At 43.2% G+C, this 20154-nt stretch overlaps 1 protein-coding gene across 1 annotated transcript in view; it reads left to right on the plus strand.

Annotated features, from left to right (window-relative positions):
* The first annotated feature begins 1993 nt into the window (after positions 1 to 1993).
* The window catches only part of CDH2 (cadherin 2), a 241498-nt gene continuing 223337 nt past the window's right edge, over positions 1994 to 20154 (plus strand). The window contains exon 1 of the mRNA XM_051851320.3: positions 1994 to 2128. Within this exon, the coding sequence (XP_051707280.1) occupies positions 2069 to 2128 (60 nt within the window). The 5' untranslated portion in view covers positions 1994 to 2068. The remainder of the gene's footprint in view (positions 2129 to 20154) is intronic.

A 20154-nucleotide genomic window follows, 5' to 3' on the forward strand; every position in this document is an offset into this window, starting at 1 on the left:
TGAAGAAAGCACTAAATATTCGCTCTAACTGCAACGCGCTCCCAAGCGTTGAAACGCTGAGATAAAACACATTTTTATTTTCCTGTAAACCCTTTAAAAAAATGTTCCAGAAAAAAAAATTATTACCTCATTTGAAAACTGCTCCACGCCCCCACCCCTCCATCTAATAAAAGCTTGTGACCAAAGTCTCATTCTTGGACTTGCTTGCCAAGTTCGTGCCTGAACGAGAGGACGTAAAAATCCCTGACTTGGCGCTGTGTATCAATCATTTTATCTTTAGACAACCCCATTGTCACCTCGAGATCCGGCCTTTTTGGCATCTCTCTCTCTCTCTCTCTCTCTCCCCCCCCTCCCCCTCTCTCTGATGGAGTCAGGAGTCAAAGTCCCTCGAACTGCCCCAAAATGTGAATCGCACTAACGAGTAGTATTACAGAGAGACTTCAAATAAAACCGTAAGCACCCTCAAACTCCTAGCAGGGACAAAAGAAAACAAAAGAAGAAAACACAAACTCGGGCCGCTCCCGGACACCCGCAAGGGTGCGAGCGCGGGCGCGGGACCGCGGCCTCGGCTGTCCCCGGCCCGCAGGTGCGCGTGGAGAGCGCCTCCAACAATGGCCAGGAAGGGCTCAGCCGGCGGTGTCAGTTTGCGGTGCGCGCCCCTGCCCGGAGGAATACCCCATTTCCAAAGAATGACAGCACAGAGAAGCGTGCGTTAGGCTCCCCACCCGGGAGGCGTCCCCCCTCCTCCACCCCGCCCCATGCCTCCTCTCCACCAGATTCCCCCTCGCGGGCCAAACATGAACCTGCCACCAATCAAGTTCCTGCGCAAGTTATTTTATTTCCCGCAGCCCCTCCACCTGCCGGGGCGGTGCTCTGCGCACCCCAGGCTTCCCTCCGGCGACCCCCCGCGGGCTGCAGCAAAAACGGGGCGCCTCGGCGGGGCGGGGGCGGGCGGCTGCCGTGGATCCGGCCGGCTACCGCCGCAGCTCGGTGGCCTCCGATTGGCCACGACGCGGGCGGGGAGGCTCAGCGGAGGAGGGAGGCGGAGGCGAGGGCGGCGGCGGCGGCATCAGCGGCGGCGGCGGGAGGGGATAGGAGAAGGGACCGGGCCGCGCACCGGGGCAGCGCGTGTGGCGAGCGCGGGAGAGCGGCGGCGGCGGCGGCTGGCCCAGGTCGCGTTGGCGGAGGCCGAGCGGGGTGCGCGGGCGGCGGCGCAGGGAGAGGACGCGGAGCGGCGGGAGGGTGCGGGCGCGCAGGCAGCAGGGCGGCCGCAGCGGTAGCTGCGTGGGACGGAGCCGCGGCGGTAGCGGCCGCGCTGGTCCCTCACCTCGCCGTCGCGCGCGGCCGAGGCCGAAGAACAGTCTTCCCAAGTCGCCGGGGGAGGGCAAAAAAAAAAAAAAAAAGGAGCCGAGAAGCGGCCCTCAGCTCAGCCTCCAACACAGCGGAGAAGCGGGTCGGCGGGACCGCTGCCCTTTGTGGGCAAAGCGCACAGCGCCCGGAGCGCCCTCCCCGCGGCGCTCTCCTCTGCGTCGTCGTCTCGCCCAGCGGCCGCTGAGAGACGACCGGAGGAAGCAAAACCACTAGCCCGAAACCTGTCGTTGCGGAGCTCCCAGGGAGCACCGCCCGCTCCACTTCCATCGCCGCATCACGCACCGGCCAAGGTCCCCGCCGCTGCATCCCTCAGAGCTTCCGCTGCGCTCCGGGCCGGAGCAGAACCGCCCGCGCTGCCCCCGCGGCCGCCTGCGCGCGCGCGCGCACACACACACACACACACACACACACACACAGACGCACACACACTCGCGCCCTCCCCTCGCCCCCTCCCCGGCTCCTTGATCCCTCGGTCTGTTTTATTACTCCTAGCGCGAGTCCCGCGGACTCGGCGGCCCGCTATTTGTCATCAGCTCGCTCTCCATTGGCGGGGAGAGGAGAGCAGCGGAGAAGGGGGTGGGGTGGGGAGGGGAAGGGAAGGGGCTGGAAACTGCCTGGAGCCGTCTCTCCGCGCCGCTGTTGGTGCTGCCGCCGCCACCGCCGCCTCCGGCTCCTCGCTCGGCCCCTCTCCGCCTCCATGTGCCGGATAGCGGGAGCGCCGCGGACCCTGCTGCCGCTGCTGGCGGCCTTGCTTCAGGTACGTGGTAGTCCCCGTGGGCCGGGCTGCGGGCGGGGTGGGGCGGGCGGCGCCGGGTCCCTTTGTTCCCCGCGCCGCTGCGGGGCCGGGCTGCGCACCCGGGAAGGGAGGTGCCGCACCGCGCGGCCGGGAGCTGCGCAGGCACGAGGCTCGGGCCGGGCGCGGGGGTAGGGCTGCCGGGGCCAGCTGGTCTCCCGCTCCTTGCCCGGCAAGGGCTCGGTAGGACCGATCGCGGGCCCTTTCTGCTCCTCCTTTGGGGTGAGGAACCCGCTCTCGGGTCGGCGGGTGTCCTTAGGAAGGCGAAGGATGAGGCGGGAGTGCTCCCAGGTTTTGCAGTTTTCTGTGCTTTCGGGCCCTTCGCATTGCACTTTGCTCCAATTTTTTTTTTGTTTGTTTTGTTTTGCTTATTTCTACAGGGGTGGGTCGCGAGTTTGCAGTAGCGATTCTCACTCTGGTGGCTTAGTTACGGGACTTGCCTCCACCCCACCCTGGCACCCGCGCGCCTCCCGGTGCCCGAGGGTTCCACAGTCCTATTGTCTTTATCCAGCCAAGAGTTGCCTCCTATTCTTCTCTTGCCCTCACGATTTTCCATATGGGTCCCACTTGAAAAGAAAGCGTTGCCCCCTTGTTCTGAGTAGTCCTCCGGCCTGCGTCTGGGGCACCTTGCCCGTGGCTCCCCCACGCCCCGTCGCCGGCGGGCAGGGAGAAGTTCCGTTACCCGGGGATGACTGCTCTCTCTCCGGCTGCCGCTGCCCTGTGTGCGTCCCGGGCCCGCCTTCGCCCTGAGCCTCCCGCACTTTTCACACCCTCCGGAGAGCGCCAGCGAGCCTTTTCATTGAATCTGTACCGGGAGGCTCCTCCGCGCCTAGAAGCACCTGCTCCAGGCGGGTCACAGCTTCCCTCACCCCACCGCCTGCCCAACTTTCCCTCGGTGTCCGGCGCAGGACTGCCCCCCAGGTCCCTCCAGGCCCGCCAGCCGGGTCCCCGGAGGCGACGACGCGCAGCCCGGGCCGCGACCTTCGCGCTGGGCGGGGGCCATGGCGGGGTCCCGAGCCTGTCCCCGCCTGCGGTGGAGTCCCGGAGAGGTTGCGGGAGAGGGGCGTGCCCGCCCTTGCCTCGGGACTGGGAGATCCACCGAGAGCCCCCTCCCCACCCTGCGCACAGCCTTGGCGGCGCGGGGGGCAGGGCAGCCGGGTGGCAGCCCCGAAAAGTGCGGGTGCGCGCGCCTCGGAAGTGCCGTTCCGCCGGGCTGGGAGGGGGAAGGTGGGCGCAGATGGTGCTGATCGCCCCCCGCCCTCCACGGTCTTCACGGGTCAGGGCCTGGCGCGCTCCGGCCGCAGGGGCTGGGGGCCTGCGGGCGCCTGGGGCGGGACGGGGCCGGCGCCCGCCCGGGGTCTCTCGCGCTTTCTCCCGCTGCCCCCTAGAGGGGTGTGGGCCGCGGCCGCACCGAGCCCTGTCCATGGTGCGCCATGGTGCGGCGCGCCCAGCCCGGCGGGTCTCCTCCCCGGATCCTGCTGTCCCCAGCACTGGCTCCTGGGACGCCCGAGCGCCTCGTTCCTTCCCCCTTTCTTGGGTTTCTCCTTTTGTTCTGTGTCTCCTGCTGGTCTTTCTTTCTTCCTCCCCTTCCCCCACTCGCGGGTCTCCCCCACCTCAGCTCTCTCCTGACTCTGGGATTTCAGAACTATTAGATGAAACATGTTTGGCCTCTGCAGTTTTGGGGAGTAGATGGGATTTCTCCTAACTTGGAGGAGGAGACCTGCCAGTCACTTGCTAACAAAAGTACCTCCTGTTATAAAACCGCCCTTTATTCTCTGGAGCGCACACTCCTCGTTCTTGCGCCTCCTGTCACTTCATTTATTGTTTCTTTCAAAAAAAATTTTTTTTTAAAGAGGTTAGGCTGAAGGGGAAGAAGGAAAAAAGCGCTACTCCTCGTGTTTGAAGTTAAAAGGAAGGCAGGGCTTGGCTATTTATGTGTAGCTCGTGTTTTCTTCTTCGACAAAAGGGGTCATCATACGTTTTGAAAATATTTTAAAAGCATTATTTTTGGCGTCTTTTGGTTTGGTCTTAACTGATTTGCAGACAATAAATTGAATGTGAACGCGGCATTACATGTCTGTTTTCACCAACTTTTGGATCTAAATTCAAGTTTTAATTGGATACTGCACAGTGGAGTTAGGACAGGAGGGGACATTTGTTGGTCTTTAACACAGCAGGAAGTCTACATGTGTTAGGACTAAAGCAATCTCATTTCCTCTGTTAGTCCTCGCCTGGAGATCAGGTGTGAAATTTGGAGGTTTTTTTGTTTTTTGTTTTTTTGACCTTTTACATTTAAAATATATCATCCGTAAAGTCGAATAATGTCCTTATCTTTTCCATTGTTCTTTTGCAGTGTCTTTTGCACTGAGGTGGATTTTTATAAACCTTGCTGGAAAGGGACATTGTAACTTTGTCATAGAGTTTTTGGAAGTCTTATAATTCCTGAGTGCCAGTCAAGCAGTAACACTGAGTGATTTGAAAGGTCATGAGGAGTGGAAGCAGAGCAGTTGGTCAACATAAGTTTGAGGGTTAAATGCACCATGTGGATGCTACTGAGATCGGGGATGACTTAGCTCTTGGTCTGGTTTACACCCTAGAACAACAAAGCTCTATCTGCAAGGTGAAAGTGGTTCTTCTGCAGTGTTCTACTGTTAAAAGTCTAGTTTGTTTTGCTTTGCTTTGTTTTCCTCTTTTTTTCAGACCAGGCCAAGCAGCCAAGAGTTTTAGAAAAGCAATTGTGTCGATTATTAGAGCAACCTTGCTTTTGCAGGGCAGTTAAATATAATTGAACGTTCAAAGGATTCTTTTCCTTTGTTAACCAAAGTGTCTGCTTTCCTTGTATTATTTTAAGAGAGTCTTTACTAGTTTAGTTATTCTGTCACCTACATTTGCATAATTCTTGTTAACCTGTGAGGATATCAGCTTTATGATTTTAATCTAAGATATTGGCTTTGTCCTTTACATTAAAGAACAATTTGAACATTAAACTTTGCAGCTTAGGGATAACATATTATATCATAAAATTAGACTAGTTTTCCTTTAAAATTATACAGTTGACTTTCAAATTCATAGTTGAGTTCATCATTAGAAAAAGAAATCAGTGTTTCTTTTACCTGTGACCCAGTAATTAATAGATTACAAAACTTGGTTTGTTTTTCTGTTTCACATCGTGATTGTATAGGATTGTTCTAATTTAAATACAGTTGACTGAATTAATAGACATCAAGGACAGTACCTTGATGTTCATAGAAATTCTAGATTCTTAGTCTAATCACATATGTCCTGGTTTCAAATCTGTAGGAGGACCTAGGAACAAAAATACATGATACCATATGTGTTTTTCACCTGTTAGGTACAAATTTTAGAGGTTAACATTCAACACGTGAATCACATAAGATGAAGCTTTGCTTTAGAATGTGGAAAGTCTAGGATTCAATCATTGTCTTCAGCATAAAATATTTATTCTCAATGTTTATGTGATTTTCACACAACTTACAACTTAAATTCTATTGGAAGTCAGAACTACTAATTTAGTTGGTGTTGCCAGTTAGTTACTCTCTAGATGTGGTTATCTAGGTCTTTACTCTTTTCTTATATAATAATTTATACATCCCAAAACAATTTATGGGCATATTTGTAAAAGATTTTACCTATATACACACATACACATTTAGGCCTTAATAGCAAGGATGTACAAGCAGAGCATATTTTTTGCTTTATACTTTCATCAAAGTCTTCTGTGACCTCTTTCTAAAAGTTCAGACTAAGATTTTAAGAGGGAAATCTTTTTAGATAGCTCTTATTTTTCACATGTGGAGACTTAAGTCTTCCTGTAGCATTATTTTGGAGACAGTATGTTGCACAAAATTGTCCTTAATTTCTTTTTCATTAAAAATTTTCAATTCTGAAATCTGTTGTGCCTTATTAAGCTTTAGGGCTATTAATCGGGAAATGTCAAGACTTAAAGCAACAGTTAATCTTACTTTAAAATGCTTTTTTTGGAAATCTTAAGTAACTCAAATCCCTATCCTGTTTTCAAGGAGATATTCTTAAGTCAGAAGAGTGAATTTTTAAAGAAAAATCAGAGCTGTTATTTAAGAAGTGTAGTGTTTATGTATACACTCTATCATTTTGCCCAAGTTAACATTATTCAAATTTGTTCTTTTGGCTCAAATACAAAAAGTAATCAAGTTTAAGCACTGCTTAGAGTTGGCAGTGAATTTTATCAGCCATTTAAAAATATGATAGACTTGGAATTTGGATTTTGTCATTTGAATAAGTAGTTCGTATCTGCTACCAGTACACCTTCTAGAAGTTAAGTATTTTCAAGATAAGAACTATAAGTTCTTAACATAATTTGTACCAATAAATCACAGAATGTTTTTCTACTGAAAATGTATTCTTGTTTTAATTTTTCAGAAATTTTTATCAGTTAACTTGAGTATATGGTGATCTGTATTTAATTAACCCTATTCATACTGGGGAAGAGATATAGAAAAACTAATGTGCTAGGGAAGAGGTATAGATAATTAAATTTCAGTAAGAGCTGAATCTTATAATGTATAAAGTAATAGGTTGAAAGTGAGCAGAACAGGGTGAATTCAGAAGCTCAGTGGGACTTTTTGAAAGAAGGATTTGAAGATTATGATTTATGTTGTAGAGATTTGTAAATGAAAATTTAGGTTATATAAAAACTCTGCTGAGTTCTTCTTGATATGCACTCAAGTAGTAGTGCATTTCAGTGTCCAGCTGTGCAGCACTCAAGCCTTCATGTCGCCCTTGCACATGTGTATGCGCATGTACACACACGCTATGAATGGTGAGGACAGCCATCTACGTATGTATCTCCTGCAACTTCGAGTACAGTTGTATGTTAAGTGTCAGTTGGTAGTTGATGGAATACTTTCTACAGTGTCATGGAAAGTGAGAATATAACAACTTACTCTGTGCAAATGAGTTGCTCTTGTGTACTGTCTCTCAAGGGCAGAAAGCTTGGGATTCTGATCTGGTCCAGATGTAGTCTACCCTCTTAAACTCTCATGATCCCGTTTTTAATCAACAGTAACTTCTTGGGTCTGGTTGGATTAGTTGATCTGAGAAGGACTTCTATTTCTGTGATTTTGGGGGACTGCTTAAAATTATCCCAATACTTCTCCTTTTCAGTTGTTTTGGAATTACTTTAATTTTCAACCTAAGATGTAAGGAATTTCAGGTGCTCACAGTTGTAGAAGGACATTTGGGGGGGATTTATTAACAAGAATTTCTCAGACATGCTTGATTAGAAGTTATGTGTATTTTTTGTATTCTTGACTTTAAAGTCTTGTTTACTGGCTGTGATAGCTTTATCAGTAAAAGTAAATTATTTAGAGGTGTGAAGATAAGACTAAAAGAAAGTGTATTATTGCTGAGAATAAAAATTATTGCTTTTATCGTTTCTCAGCCTTTTGGCTAAGATCAAGTGTAAAAATTATTGCTTTTATGGCCTCATTTTTTTATTTCAGAGAAAATAGTCTCTGTGAGAATCACTGAATTGAGTGATATGGGTCAGCATTAAAAACGCAGTTAGACCTTTGTCCTAGAAAGCCTCCTCTAGTTATATAATAGTATAATATAATAAATAATATATACACACCCGAAGATGTTCATTGAAGCATTATTTGTTATTGCAAAAAATTGGATTCATTGATATATGAAAGACCATCAGTAAGAAATGATTTATTGTGCAGCCAGATTTCAGAATCCCTACTGTATGAAACAAAACATTTTAGTTCTACTTTTGGTTCAAGAATATTGTTAAACCACCCCATGGGTTAAGAATAGTTACACTTGGGAAAAGCTACAAAGAAGGACAGGTAAAATCACCAGTGGGATTTCAGTCTTCTGAGTGAGGATCAATTGGACAAAGATCACAAGTAATAGATATATAACTGAAGAATAGAAAGTTAAGAAGAGTAGAAATAAGACAATGATAATCTGAAGTAACACTAGAACATTTTTACAGTTAAATTTGAAACCACCAAAGCTCAGCAGGCTGAGTTAGATTTAGGTCCAAAGGACAACTTGCTAAGTTGAAGGGTAACTCCATGAGGTTATCATGGAGTGACCACATTGTGCTGCTATCTGTGCCTGAGAGATTTTACTAGTTGGTTAAACAATTGTAAAATTACTTGCATTCCCCTTACTGATTGAATATTTAATTTCTTATCTGTTATGATTGTGGAAATGTTGCCTAAGTGGACCTTACTAGGATCTGGAACTTAGGCTATAGAAAACCATTTAATAGCAGAATAGACTCTCTGGTCTACTGAATGCCTTGATTAAGTAAACAGTGTAATTTTGTTTATTCCAAGTAGCATTGGGAAATTCAGTTGTATAATGCTTTTAAAGCATCTTGAGCCACTTAAAAGGAGGTAGCATTTTAAATACAAGGGGTCTTCCAAAAGTTCATGGAAAATGTATACTATGGAAAAGCTCTGCATGAACTTCAAACACTTTTTGCAACAAAATAAACTAAACTTCTGCTTTTCTGTGAACTTATTAAAGTCCTCTCACATAACATCCCATTCATAATAACTCAGATGCTTGATCCCTGATCTCTTCCTAGGTACCCCCCAAAATAGGCTTACTGATTAAATAAATAATAAGTGACTAAGTAAAAACAGGCATAATAGTGTACCTTTGTACTACTGTGTATTGTGATTTCACTTTTAGCACTGGCTTTTCAGTCAATTTTTTAAAAATTAATTACTTATAATTTAGGACGTGGATACCAAGATTTTATCCCCATTATGATACATTATTTAATGTTTGAGTGGATTCAGGAAGTAGCAAAACAACAGTTAAAAGGTACATAATTTAGAATCTTTTATTATTCCAGACATTACTGGAAATGTAAAATGACTGTTTTTTACCTCACTATTAAAATCAGTTCTTAGTTTATTCAGCTTTCTTCTGTTGCACTAAATATTGGGCTTTTATATCACTGTTTCCAGTAAGGATTGTAAGCATTGACATTTTGGGTTTTTTCCACATCTACTGTTTTGAGACATTTCATAATTTATTTCATATTTAGTAATTGTTAGGAGGCCAATCATGTAACTTGAAAGAGTGCATTCACAGGAGAAAACTCACAACTGTGTATATTAGCTGTTACCTCTTCAAAACTCTTTACAAACTGGTGTCTGGTAGTGGTTAACAAAACTCAGGAAGTAGGTGTTGTTCATTTCGAGGGAAACAATTTTGTAGCTTCAGTTCATAGTTTAAGTTCACCTATCCTGTGAGATGGGCAGTTTTATTCCCATTTTAAAGTTGATGAAACTAGAACTCAGGCATTTTGAGTATTATGAGAACCCAGAATAAAGCTTTATTTGTTGTAGTTGAGTTTTGCTTGACATTGAAGCACATGGTTTTCTCCCTCTACCTCTGTGTAACACTGAGAGGATGAATATAACAGTAGAGAGGGGTTAGCATTTAAGTTACTCTAGTTAGTCTTGGCCTTAAATTTTTGCTTGCCTTTGTCATCTGAAGCCAAAAGTAATGTCATGTTTGGTTAGGTTTTTCCACCGTTATTTTATATGTTACTCTTGGAGAAAGAAGAAAAAACTTAAGGAAATGATTTGTAATCTGTTTTTGAAATTCTTCAAGTTGTCTTAATCAACAAATAATACACTGAGGTGCTCAAAAATATGTGTGTGCATTTGAATTCTGGAACTTAAGATACTTCCTAAGAGCCTACAAACCTCTCAGGCTACAGAATATGCATGGTTTTATTTTTTGAAACTGTATATTTTTCAGATTGCTCATTGTAAAAATAAACATAGGAGATCCTGTGACCAATTTTTGAACTGTTTTAATGACACATTTTCCACCTTTGACTAGTATGAATTATTTTCCCCACAAAATAAAATTATTTGACTTCCCTTAAATACATTGTCTGCATTTCAAAAGGACTTAACAGGTTCTCCTGAATATTTTCTCGAGTTGCTGGAGTGCAGATACTGATTTGCTTGCTCCTGAGAAAGCCTAGAACTATTTTATTTGTAACTTGACCTATTGTTGGTTGGTGGTTACACTTGGCTTGGCTGTAATCTTGCACAAAATGCCTGTTAGCTGGTTGGGAAGCTAATAAGGAAGAACTGAAATAAATACCTAAAAATCATTAATTTTATTAAGCTTAAAGGAGATTTAATACACTTTCTTGCTTAACATAAATCTTTAATAAACTAGAGACTGACCACATTTTTTTTTCCCTTTTGTTGTCTTAACTGGTTGACACAAAAGTTCAAAGTTTGAAATTCATTCTTTATGGCTTTCTGCTTCAGTAAATAAAGAAAGGCGGTGGGTTTTTGTGTGTGTGTGCAGCTAACATAATAGCTTTTGCAGCTCCTGTGGCACCCACCCTTGATAGGATCTATTTGATGTCAGCATCTCCAAGTTTAGGTTCTAGTAGTATGTCAGAAAATCCAAAATTCAGATGATAATAAACACACATTCAACTACTTTATGGAAAATCACATGCATACAAGAAATTCCACATGTGAGGGAACAGGCTGCTAAGTGTTCCTAAACCAAACGTGCTGTGTAATCAGCCCTGGACAAAGACACGAATTACCAGCTCCCCAGGAACATGCCCTCCCAATTTTAACCATCTTCAGTGGTCACTATTTACTTGGGTCCTAGCAGCAAAGATTATTTTTCCTTACTTTTGTACTTTATGGAATCAGATACTCAATTCCATTTGTGTCTGCATTTTCAAGTTAATCCATAAAATCATCCATATCTTTGTGTCATGTGTGCTTGTTATACTCAAAAAATTAGAAAGACCAGTAGACACTAGAAATGTCTGGGAAGTTAAGGAAGTTAAAAATGATTTTAACAAGAAGGAAAGATCATTTCAGTGCAACTAAAGGCCCCTTGAGCATTTATGGTGACAAGCCACTCAGCACCTGTTGTGGATTTTCCTGCTGGATAGTTTTTGATGTTCTTTTGGTAATTGAACAATATGGCTTCAACCAACAAAGGCATTTGAAATTATGTAATTCGTGGCCTTTTTTGCCATTCCTTTAATCAGAAGGAGGGCGGAGGCAAAGAACTATCTGTTTGACCTCAAGTTTTCACGCAGAAGATTTGAGTGTTAGGATTCTAATCTTTTCAACAGTGCTTCTTAATACCTTCTCTGAGCTTACAAGTGACCCACTTTTCAGTGAGGCCCTACCCAATTTTTACTTTGGTTCTAATTTTAAAAAGGTTTTATCGGCCGGCGCCGCAGCTCACTAGGCTAATCTTCCGCCTTGCGGCGCCGCCACACCGGGTTCTAGTCCCGGTCGGGGCACCAGATTCTGTCCCGGTTGCCCCTCTTCCAGGCCAGCTCTCTGCTGTGGCCAGGGAGTGCCGTGGAGGATGGCCCAAGTGCTTGGGCCCTGCACCCCATGGGAGACCAGGAGAAGTACCTGGCTCCTGCCATCGGATCAGCGTGCTGCGCAGGCCGCTGCGGCCATTGGAGGGTGAACCAACTACAAAAAAGGAAGACCTTTCTCTCTCTCTCTCTCTCTCTCTCTCTCTCACTGTCCACTCTGCCTGTCAAACAAAAAAAAACAAAAAAAGGTTTTATCACAGGCTTTATAATGCCATAAACTCATAGTTTTCTGTCTGTTCAGTATGTATTTGGGTACAGTTGACCATTTTTATGTTTGTGTAGCTTTTTTCAAGACCTGAGAGTTTGCCATGAGGGATGCAGAGTGCTCATACTTTGGGAAGATCTGTCCAGAAGCTCTTTCTCTCTGATTATAATGGTGGTTTGGCAGGTCTTGATTGTTGGTGGAGGATTCTGCATAATGATGAAAACTAAGGAATCCAGTTCCATGGGTAATTGCCCACCTAGGATTTGTTTGCTTCAAGATAACTCTAATTTACTTTTATTCTTACACGTGTGGACTTTATTTTACTGTATTTAAAAAAGATGGTGCTGTTTCGGTGGCCTCAGTTTTTTGAACTTGCTCTTGCCCCAACATTGTTTTTCTATCATAAAAGTAATGGTTTACACGTAGTGATTGTGTTTTTGGCATTGAATTTTATTTACACTTCTATCTTTGTTAGACAAATAACTAAGAACATTTGGGGAGAATATTAAAACCATTTATTTAATTTATGAATTGATTCACATTTCAGTGCCTTGTAAATGAAATGGAGTTAAATCCATGATGTGGTCTATGACCTTTCCCTTTTTTGAGGCCATCTTGATGGATCTTTGTTTTAAAGAGAGGTAGTGGTATATTTAAATGTAGATAATAATGAATTATTATGCAGATTTCTTTTAAAGTATCAAGAAGGAAAGTAAATGGATTTTGGAACATAGGTTACTTTCTTTAGTACTGATTTTGCATATATATTAGGTATTGACAGGATTCTGATTCCTTATTTTCTGGAATTTTGGTTATTTGTAATTAAACTACTTGTACACATATCTCTGATGTGTAACAGGAATACAACAACTTTGGTTAGTGAGCCAGGGTATAAATTGAGGCCTGTCAACCTCCACAGCTTTCTTACACTTTTTCTTTTTCAGATATTACTCATCTGTTCATATTGTCAAATTTAGATATTTTAGATACTTTACTACCTGAAATTTATTTTTGTATATGGTGTGAGTAAGGGGTCTCATTCTATTTTTTTCCTTTCAGATATTTTATACATACCTTATGTGTACACAGTAACACATTTGTCAAATAAAATTTTTATTTTTCTGAACTGAATATAACACCTAGTACAACATTTCTGTAGATGTTGGATTTCTTTCTTTTATTTAAGTTATACTAATTTTGTGGTCTAGAGATGCAATGAGGTATCATGCTCAATAATGGAGACTGTAGAGCAGGTGATTTGTGTTGGATCCCCGGCTTGATAACACCTGTTGTTGAGTGAACTTGAACACTATTTGGATGTTTCTGTCCCTCAATATGCTCAGCTATGAAACAGGAATAATAAATAGCATCTATCACAGAGGTTGTTATGAAGAGTAAATGATTATGTGCATATATATGCTTATGTTTATACATATAATCTAAAATATACATGTATATATATAATCTTGTTTATTATACATGCATATTGGGAGCAAGATTATAGATCTATAAAGATTTGGGGACCAACACATTACCCTTATTTTATACAAACACAATCAGGAGTTGTATAATTATCTGAATAAGTTTGAGCAGTTGATGTGACAAGGCTTTGTTCTATGTTAAGTATTTTCACTGGTTAACTTGTAGCCCTCCATGGACTATCTAATACTAGGATTCTTTAGACCACACTTGGTATTCTGGAAGTCTTGGAAGGACACATATTTATTTTAACAGTCCTCCCTCAATCCTAGATGATATTGTCTAGGCCGACTATAATTAGAGAAGGATAGAATGTATTCAGTTTTATTATACAGGTTATTTGTGGTGGAAATAGCAGGTATTCGGAAACTGTTCTGGTGTCTTCTCTGAGATCTGTCTCTTGCTTCTATGATTTAATTCTTTAGTGTCTGGGTGTGAACGTGTGTGTGTGTGTGTGTGTGTGTGTAGGCCAGACTGGACCAAGAGTTACTTAGTTCTCTGCATAATTGTAACATAATACTGAGGACCCAGTAGAGGAGAGGATTGAGGAAAAAGTTATCATATTGGTTGATGCCAACACAGCATTTGTGAAAACAAAAGAAAGGTAGATTCACTGTTCTCATAGATGCTGATGATTTATTGAGAATTAGATGCAGGAAATGTTGCTTTTAACTTACTATTATTCTATGGTAATAATAGCTTATAATTTTTGAATAATTACTATGTGTCAGGCACTGTTCTAAGTACCTTGCATATATTAACTCATTTGTTCTCAAAAATTAATACCATTTTACAGATGAGAAAATCAAAACATGGATAGGTTAACTAATATGCTCAAGCTTATTTTTTTTAATGATGGAGCTATAATTCAAATGTAAGCAGCCTGATGTTAGAGGCTGTGTTCTTAGATTTCAATTCAGGTAAAATATAAAGCAGATTGATGCCCATTTTTTCTAGTATATGTATGATGGTTACCTTTTTTAGAGCCCTTTTTAAATAAAAATGTATTACATGTAGAACAGTATATAAAACATAAGGATATACTTTAAAGATTGCTAAATTGGATTAACGGCCAGAAATTTAAGAAATAGAATATTTCCAGTACCTTGGAAATATCCAGAGTACTTCTTCCATTCCCCAACTACCCTGATTATTCCATTATTTATTTGTTCATTGCTTTGCTTTATAGCTTCATCATCTATGTGTATATTTGTTAAGTGCATATATGTACATATATCTATAGAGAGATGTGTCTTTTATGTATACATATATATTATGCAGAGATGCATAATGCATCTTGCACATGTGTGGATACTATGTATTTTTCTGTGATTTGCTGTTTCTGCTTACATTATGTCTGTAATATTCATTCCGTTGAGTTGTGCAGCTGTAATTGGTTCATTTTCAGTGCTGTTGAGCATTGTATGCTATGAAAATGGCACAGTTTCCTTGGTTTATTGCTGATGGACTTGGTTGTGTGGTTTCAGACTTTTGCTGTGATCAGCATCACTTTACATGCCATGTGGCCATAAATGCCAGGGATGCTGTGCTGTAGGGATGGATTTTCCCAGAGTTTAGTGTGTATGAGAATCACCAGAAAGCCTGTTCAAATGTGGAGCTCTGACTGTATCGCCTGAACTTTCTGATTCAGTAATTTGTAGTGGAGCCTGCAAGATTTGCATGTCCAGTAATCTCCCGGGGACATAATGCCATTCTTCTCTGAGGTATGGGCCAAGGAATAGAACTGATGGGTTGCAAGCTGTGTGCATGTTCGTCATTACCTGCTAATGCAAGAATTTTTGCCAAGCTGGTCCACCAGCACTGTGTACATATTTTTTACCCATCATTTTATGATGCTTAATCAAACTTCAAAGTTTTTAAAATGTTATGGACTGTGTAGTATCTCTTTTTGCTTTAAATTTGAAATCTCCTAGTTATGAATGACTTTGAGAATGTTTTCATGTGTGTTTTGGCCTTTTATAATTTGAAATGTCTGCATGAACACTAGCCTGTTGGTTCAAGTCCACAACTTGTCTGTAACTTACCCTTTGCCCAACATTTTCCTGTATGGCTCTGTGAAGTTGTGTTTCCAAGGATTGAGGACCTTTCTGAAAACTGACTGCTGTGATTGAATGTAGTATTTACTGAGTGTTTACCATGTATCAAGCCAAGCATTTTTCCTGCATTTTCTCAAGTGATCCTTATATCAGTCCACTATGGTAGGTAGGCAGACATTATTGTCATTATCTGCCTTATGTCTATCTGAATATGGCTTTACTTAAACTATTCACAAAAAGTCATACTGTTAGGAGATGCCAGACAGGAGTTTTGATGATGTTTTGTCTCCTTGTTAACAACTCTGCTGGTTCCCTGGAAGTGTGCAAAAGAATGCACCCAGTGGGTACAACTCTGTTCTGGGCTTTGAAGAGTTGCAGCCTGAAGGAGGATCTGACTTTGGAATCAAGACTTAAAGGTTGTCAGGGAGTTTTCAGGGAGAAAACTTTGGCCTTAGGAATGGGAAGATGTAACTGATTGAGGCAGGATAGGCTGGCCTGTAAGCAGATGATTTCTGTCACTGCTCACAGAGCTCCTTGATGATGGCTTAGAGAAATATAAATGTCTGGGCCAGCACCATGACTCCCTAGGCTAATCCTCCACCTGTGGCAGTGGCACCTCGGGTTCTAGTCCCGGTTGGGGCGCTGGATTCTGTCCTGGTTGCTCCTCTTCCAGTCCAGCTCTCCGCTGTGGCCCGGGAAGGCAGTGGAGGATGGCCCAAGTGCTTGGGCCCTGCACCCGCATGGGAGACCAGGAGGAAGCACCTGACTCCTGGCTTTGGATTGGAGCAGCACGCTGGCCTTAGCGGCCATTTGGGGGGTGAACCAACGGAAGGAAGACCTTTCTCTCTGTCTCTATCTCACTGTATAACTCTGCCTGTCAAAAAAAAAAAAAAAGAACTATAAATGTCTGATGTGTTATTGGTAGTTCTTTCTGTGAGTAGTTCCATTTGTCATGACCTTATACCAGCTTGACCTAGAACTGTTCTCACTTAGTAATAAAGGCATACCTGTAGCTTTCTGTTCCTAGCACTTGGTTCCTCCAAGTACTTATGGAGTCTTGATTGTCTACTCTCAGGCCCTCAGCATTGAGCCATTCTGATAGGCTTGTGGACCTGTTGGCGGTATGTATAGTGATGCTGTTTGACCTGATTTCTTCCTGATCTTTAAGCTTTTGCTTTGAAATATTGCTATTATCATGACATTATTGATAATTTGATTGTCTATGAATAGATCTAAAAACTAGTACTTCTTATGCATCTAAGTTCTTTAGGAATAAAACAAAAAGTCAGCAGATAAATAACAAAATACATCCTTTGTAACTGATAAAGACCAAGTTGGGGAATCTGTCTTAAATGTATCGCGCCACAGAATTGGTTGTCCCTTCCTTCCTGTCTTTGACAGTGCTATGATGAGGGCCAGCCTTCAGACCTATATGAATCACCATATTAACAGTACTGACCCTGGCCAGCTTAGGCTGGCTTCTGACAGAGATGAGCTAAAGAAGTGGCTGAACTCTGTGCTCAGTTTTTTCATTCAGACTTACCATAAAGGTTGACAGAGATCAAGAGTAGTATAGCTCCCACTCCATGGAAGTAGAGAATAAAGATTCTACTTTCATGAGCCCCAGATTTTGTTATTTTGTCTTTATTTATTTGTTTATTTATTTTAAAGATTTTATTTATTCATTTATTTGAGAGGCAGAGTTACAGAGACAAGGAGAAACAGAGAGGGAGGTCTTCCATCCTCTGGTTCACTCCCCAAGTGGCTGCAAAGGCTGGTTCTGGGCCAACCCAAAGCCAGGAGTCTGGAGCTTCTTCTGGGTCTCCCACACGGCTGCAAGCAGTTGGACCATCTTCAGCTGCTTTTGCAGGCCATAGCAGAGAACTGGACTGGAAGAGGAGCAGCCAGGACATGAACTGGTACCACAACATCAGCCCCAGCTCCTAATTTTAGATTAACCATCGAGTTTGTGTTCTTAACCAGTATGTGTGTACTCAACCAGAAGTGTGCTCAACCCATCAGAGACAGAGAGATAGATGCACGTCTGTTGGACTATCTTTGTCCCAGCTTCATGTTCTATAGATCTCTAATTTGATGTTTTAGAGTCCCAAACCTAATGGAGCATGGTGGATGATCACAGCAATGGTCAAACAGCCTACAGACTTAGAAAGCAAACCAACACTAACCCTTAGAAAGGTTATCTTGGGCAAAATAGTTTCCCAAGCTTGTTGTTAGTGTTCCAGAGACCATCGTAGAAAGCCTGGGTTAGCTGAGGGGAGAGGCCAAGTGTTCTTGGGATGCTTGTCAGTCTAAGCCTCTTGTCTATAATCCATGACCTTTGAGCTGAGTGCAGAATTCAGAGTGAGAAAGGGAAATTCCGAGATTTGGAACATGCTGTCTGAGAAAGAAAGGTACTCCCAAAAGATAGGGCCCAATGGACGTTTCTGAACCTTGTATTTTGGTGGCAGTATCTCAAATGGCAACTTTCTGCAAGGAAGCCCATTGTGTAGGGTGGATTCCCCCAACCCCAGATAGTGAATATGAAGTGCAAATTGAAAATACCAGTGGGATCCTCTTCCAGTTGAGTTTTGTTTAGCAACCAACACATTCAAACATCCTTTTCCTTTGAGCCCCTTGCATCTGGCAGTCCAGTGCTGTCACCAGGTGAGCTTGGCCTAGTGGACACCGTCTGGGAAGCAGGTGTTTCAGTCTTCTGCCTCACTGGCTTTCTGTGCCACTTGCTGTGGAATTGCCTTGGCCCATCTGCAAGGGAAGATGTCTCCTTCCTTTGTAAAACAAAAACAACAACAAAAACAAAACCATCCAGAGCACTTGGTAGCTGCTGGCCCTTGAGTCTGTGACCCTCAAGCCTGACCTTTGAGCAGTGAAGATCCAAAATGTGCCTTCCTTGCCCCTGAACACAGTAGAATTTGAGGGAGCCAATCCTTTGCTGCTCGCACAGACTTGTCACTAATAATTTAAAGTGAGATCCTTGCTAGGGCGCTTGAACTTGTCATTTAAAAATAGCAAATGTTCTGCTCACTAGTCTTTGGGCAGTAGATGTTGAAATAATCCTCTTTTTCTGTTCCACGGCTGCCTCTGCTCATTTAGGCTGGAGCCTACAGGCATGTCTGAAAGTCCTGAGTTGCCTCAGACCCTTGCCAAAACCAGGCTACAGCAGCTGTTGACCAGAAGTGTTTACCGTTTGGCCAAGGTCGCTGTGATTCCTGCCTCATTTCTCACACCTCTGACCTGTGACCTTTCCTGAAGTCTGCTGGTTTTGCTCTAGGCCCCACCTCTACAAACAGCCGCTGTCCTAGAGAATAAACCACACTAAGTTGTGGTCATGCATCAAGATCAAAATACCCGCTGTGGTTCAGGAATTAAAGCCTCTTGATGTTTTGATGTTAAAAGCCACCTGCCTAACCATAAAACCCAGCCACACTGCATCATCACGACTGCAAACCAAGTTAGCAAATGTGCAATGTGCAGCACTCAACTAAAACACTTGTTTTCCCTTGCCAGAAGTCCCAGTCTCTCCAGGGCTATTTTGTTCTTTATATTATAATTCTTTCTTATTTCTCAGGGTTCCCAGACAGTTTACCAAGTGTCAGTCTTCAGAGGGTCCAATATGTAGGACCTCTCCTCTTTACCTCAGTTCTGAACAAGATCAGAAGAATATGTAGACAGGAAAGGGAAGCATCACCGTGGTTCCGATAAGTACTAGGGTGGAGAGTGTGGTCTTTATCTACAGGTTAGGTCCCCTTGCTAAATTTGAATCCCTGAATTCCACAGATGCCCCCTCCTCCCTTCCACAGTGCTGGCAGGGATCTACAAGCTCCCAACATGAAAAATGAGATCACATTTGTTTTCTGTGGTCCTGTGACTCCCAAGTGAGAGGAGTAGGAGACAGGTTGGGCACCAGCTGCCCCAGTTTTTTCAAATGCAGCCTTTGGGTAAGTTCATTCCATCGCTCACTTTTCTAGAGCAGCAATGCACAAGATTTTGAGTGTCAATACTCTTACACTCTGAAAAAATATTGAATATTCCCATGAGCTTTCATAATGTGGGTAACATCCACTAACGTTGACCATGAAGAAATTGAACTAAGAGAATTGTATGATATTTATTTATTCATTTAAAATATTAAATCTATTATATGTGTGATATAAACAGCATTTTTTATGAAAAAAACACTGTTTTCTAAAAGAGGGAAGAGTAGTGTCATGTTTCTATATTTTGCATTGTCTTTCACATCTGGCTTAATAAAAAGGCAGCTGGTTTCTCATACATGCTTCTGCATTTTCTCTGATAAGGTATCACATGTCATATAGACCCTGGAAATTGCCACTTCACATTTGTGAGAGAATGAGAGTAAAAAGGCAAATAATATATTACAAAAGCAGTTTTACCTTTGCGGGTCCCCCGATAGTATCTTGGGGATCTCTAGTGGTCCACTCTTGGACCTGGCTTTGAGAACCACCATTCAGAATGTGACTGACCAGTACAGTGGGAAGATTTGGGACTGTTAGAATTAGCAGAGTTCCTTCCACCTGGATAGAAGGGTAACAGGGAATAAACATTCCCCCTCTAAAGGCTATGTAGTGAACCTATCCAAATGCCACGCTCAGACCTTGAGTTGACACCAGAACTGACCGTATTCTCTGTGCAGTCTCTTGGTGAACATGCAGGCCTTGCAGGTTTACTCTTTTATTGCTTGTTCTATTAGAACAGCACTGGCCAGGGCGCTGCTTCCGGAGCAAGTTCAGGAATGGCTTTGAACTCTGATGTTGCTGACAGTGCCCTCCTTTTACTGCAGTACGCTTCTGGAAGC

The sequence above is a fragment of the Oryctolagus cuniculus genome, chromosome 10 (genome assembly GCF_051225735.1).
Source record: "Oryctolagus cuniculus isolate XC-2025 breed Fujian yellow rabbit chromosome 10, ASM5122573v1, whole genome shotgun sequence".
Lineage (NCBI taxonomy): Eukaryota > Metazoa > Chordata > Mammalia > Lagomorpha > Leporidae > Oryctolagus > Oryctolagus cuniculus.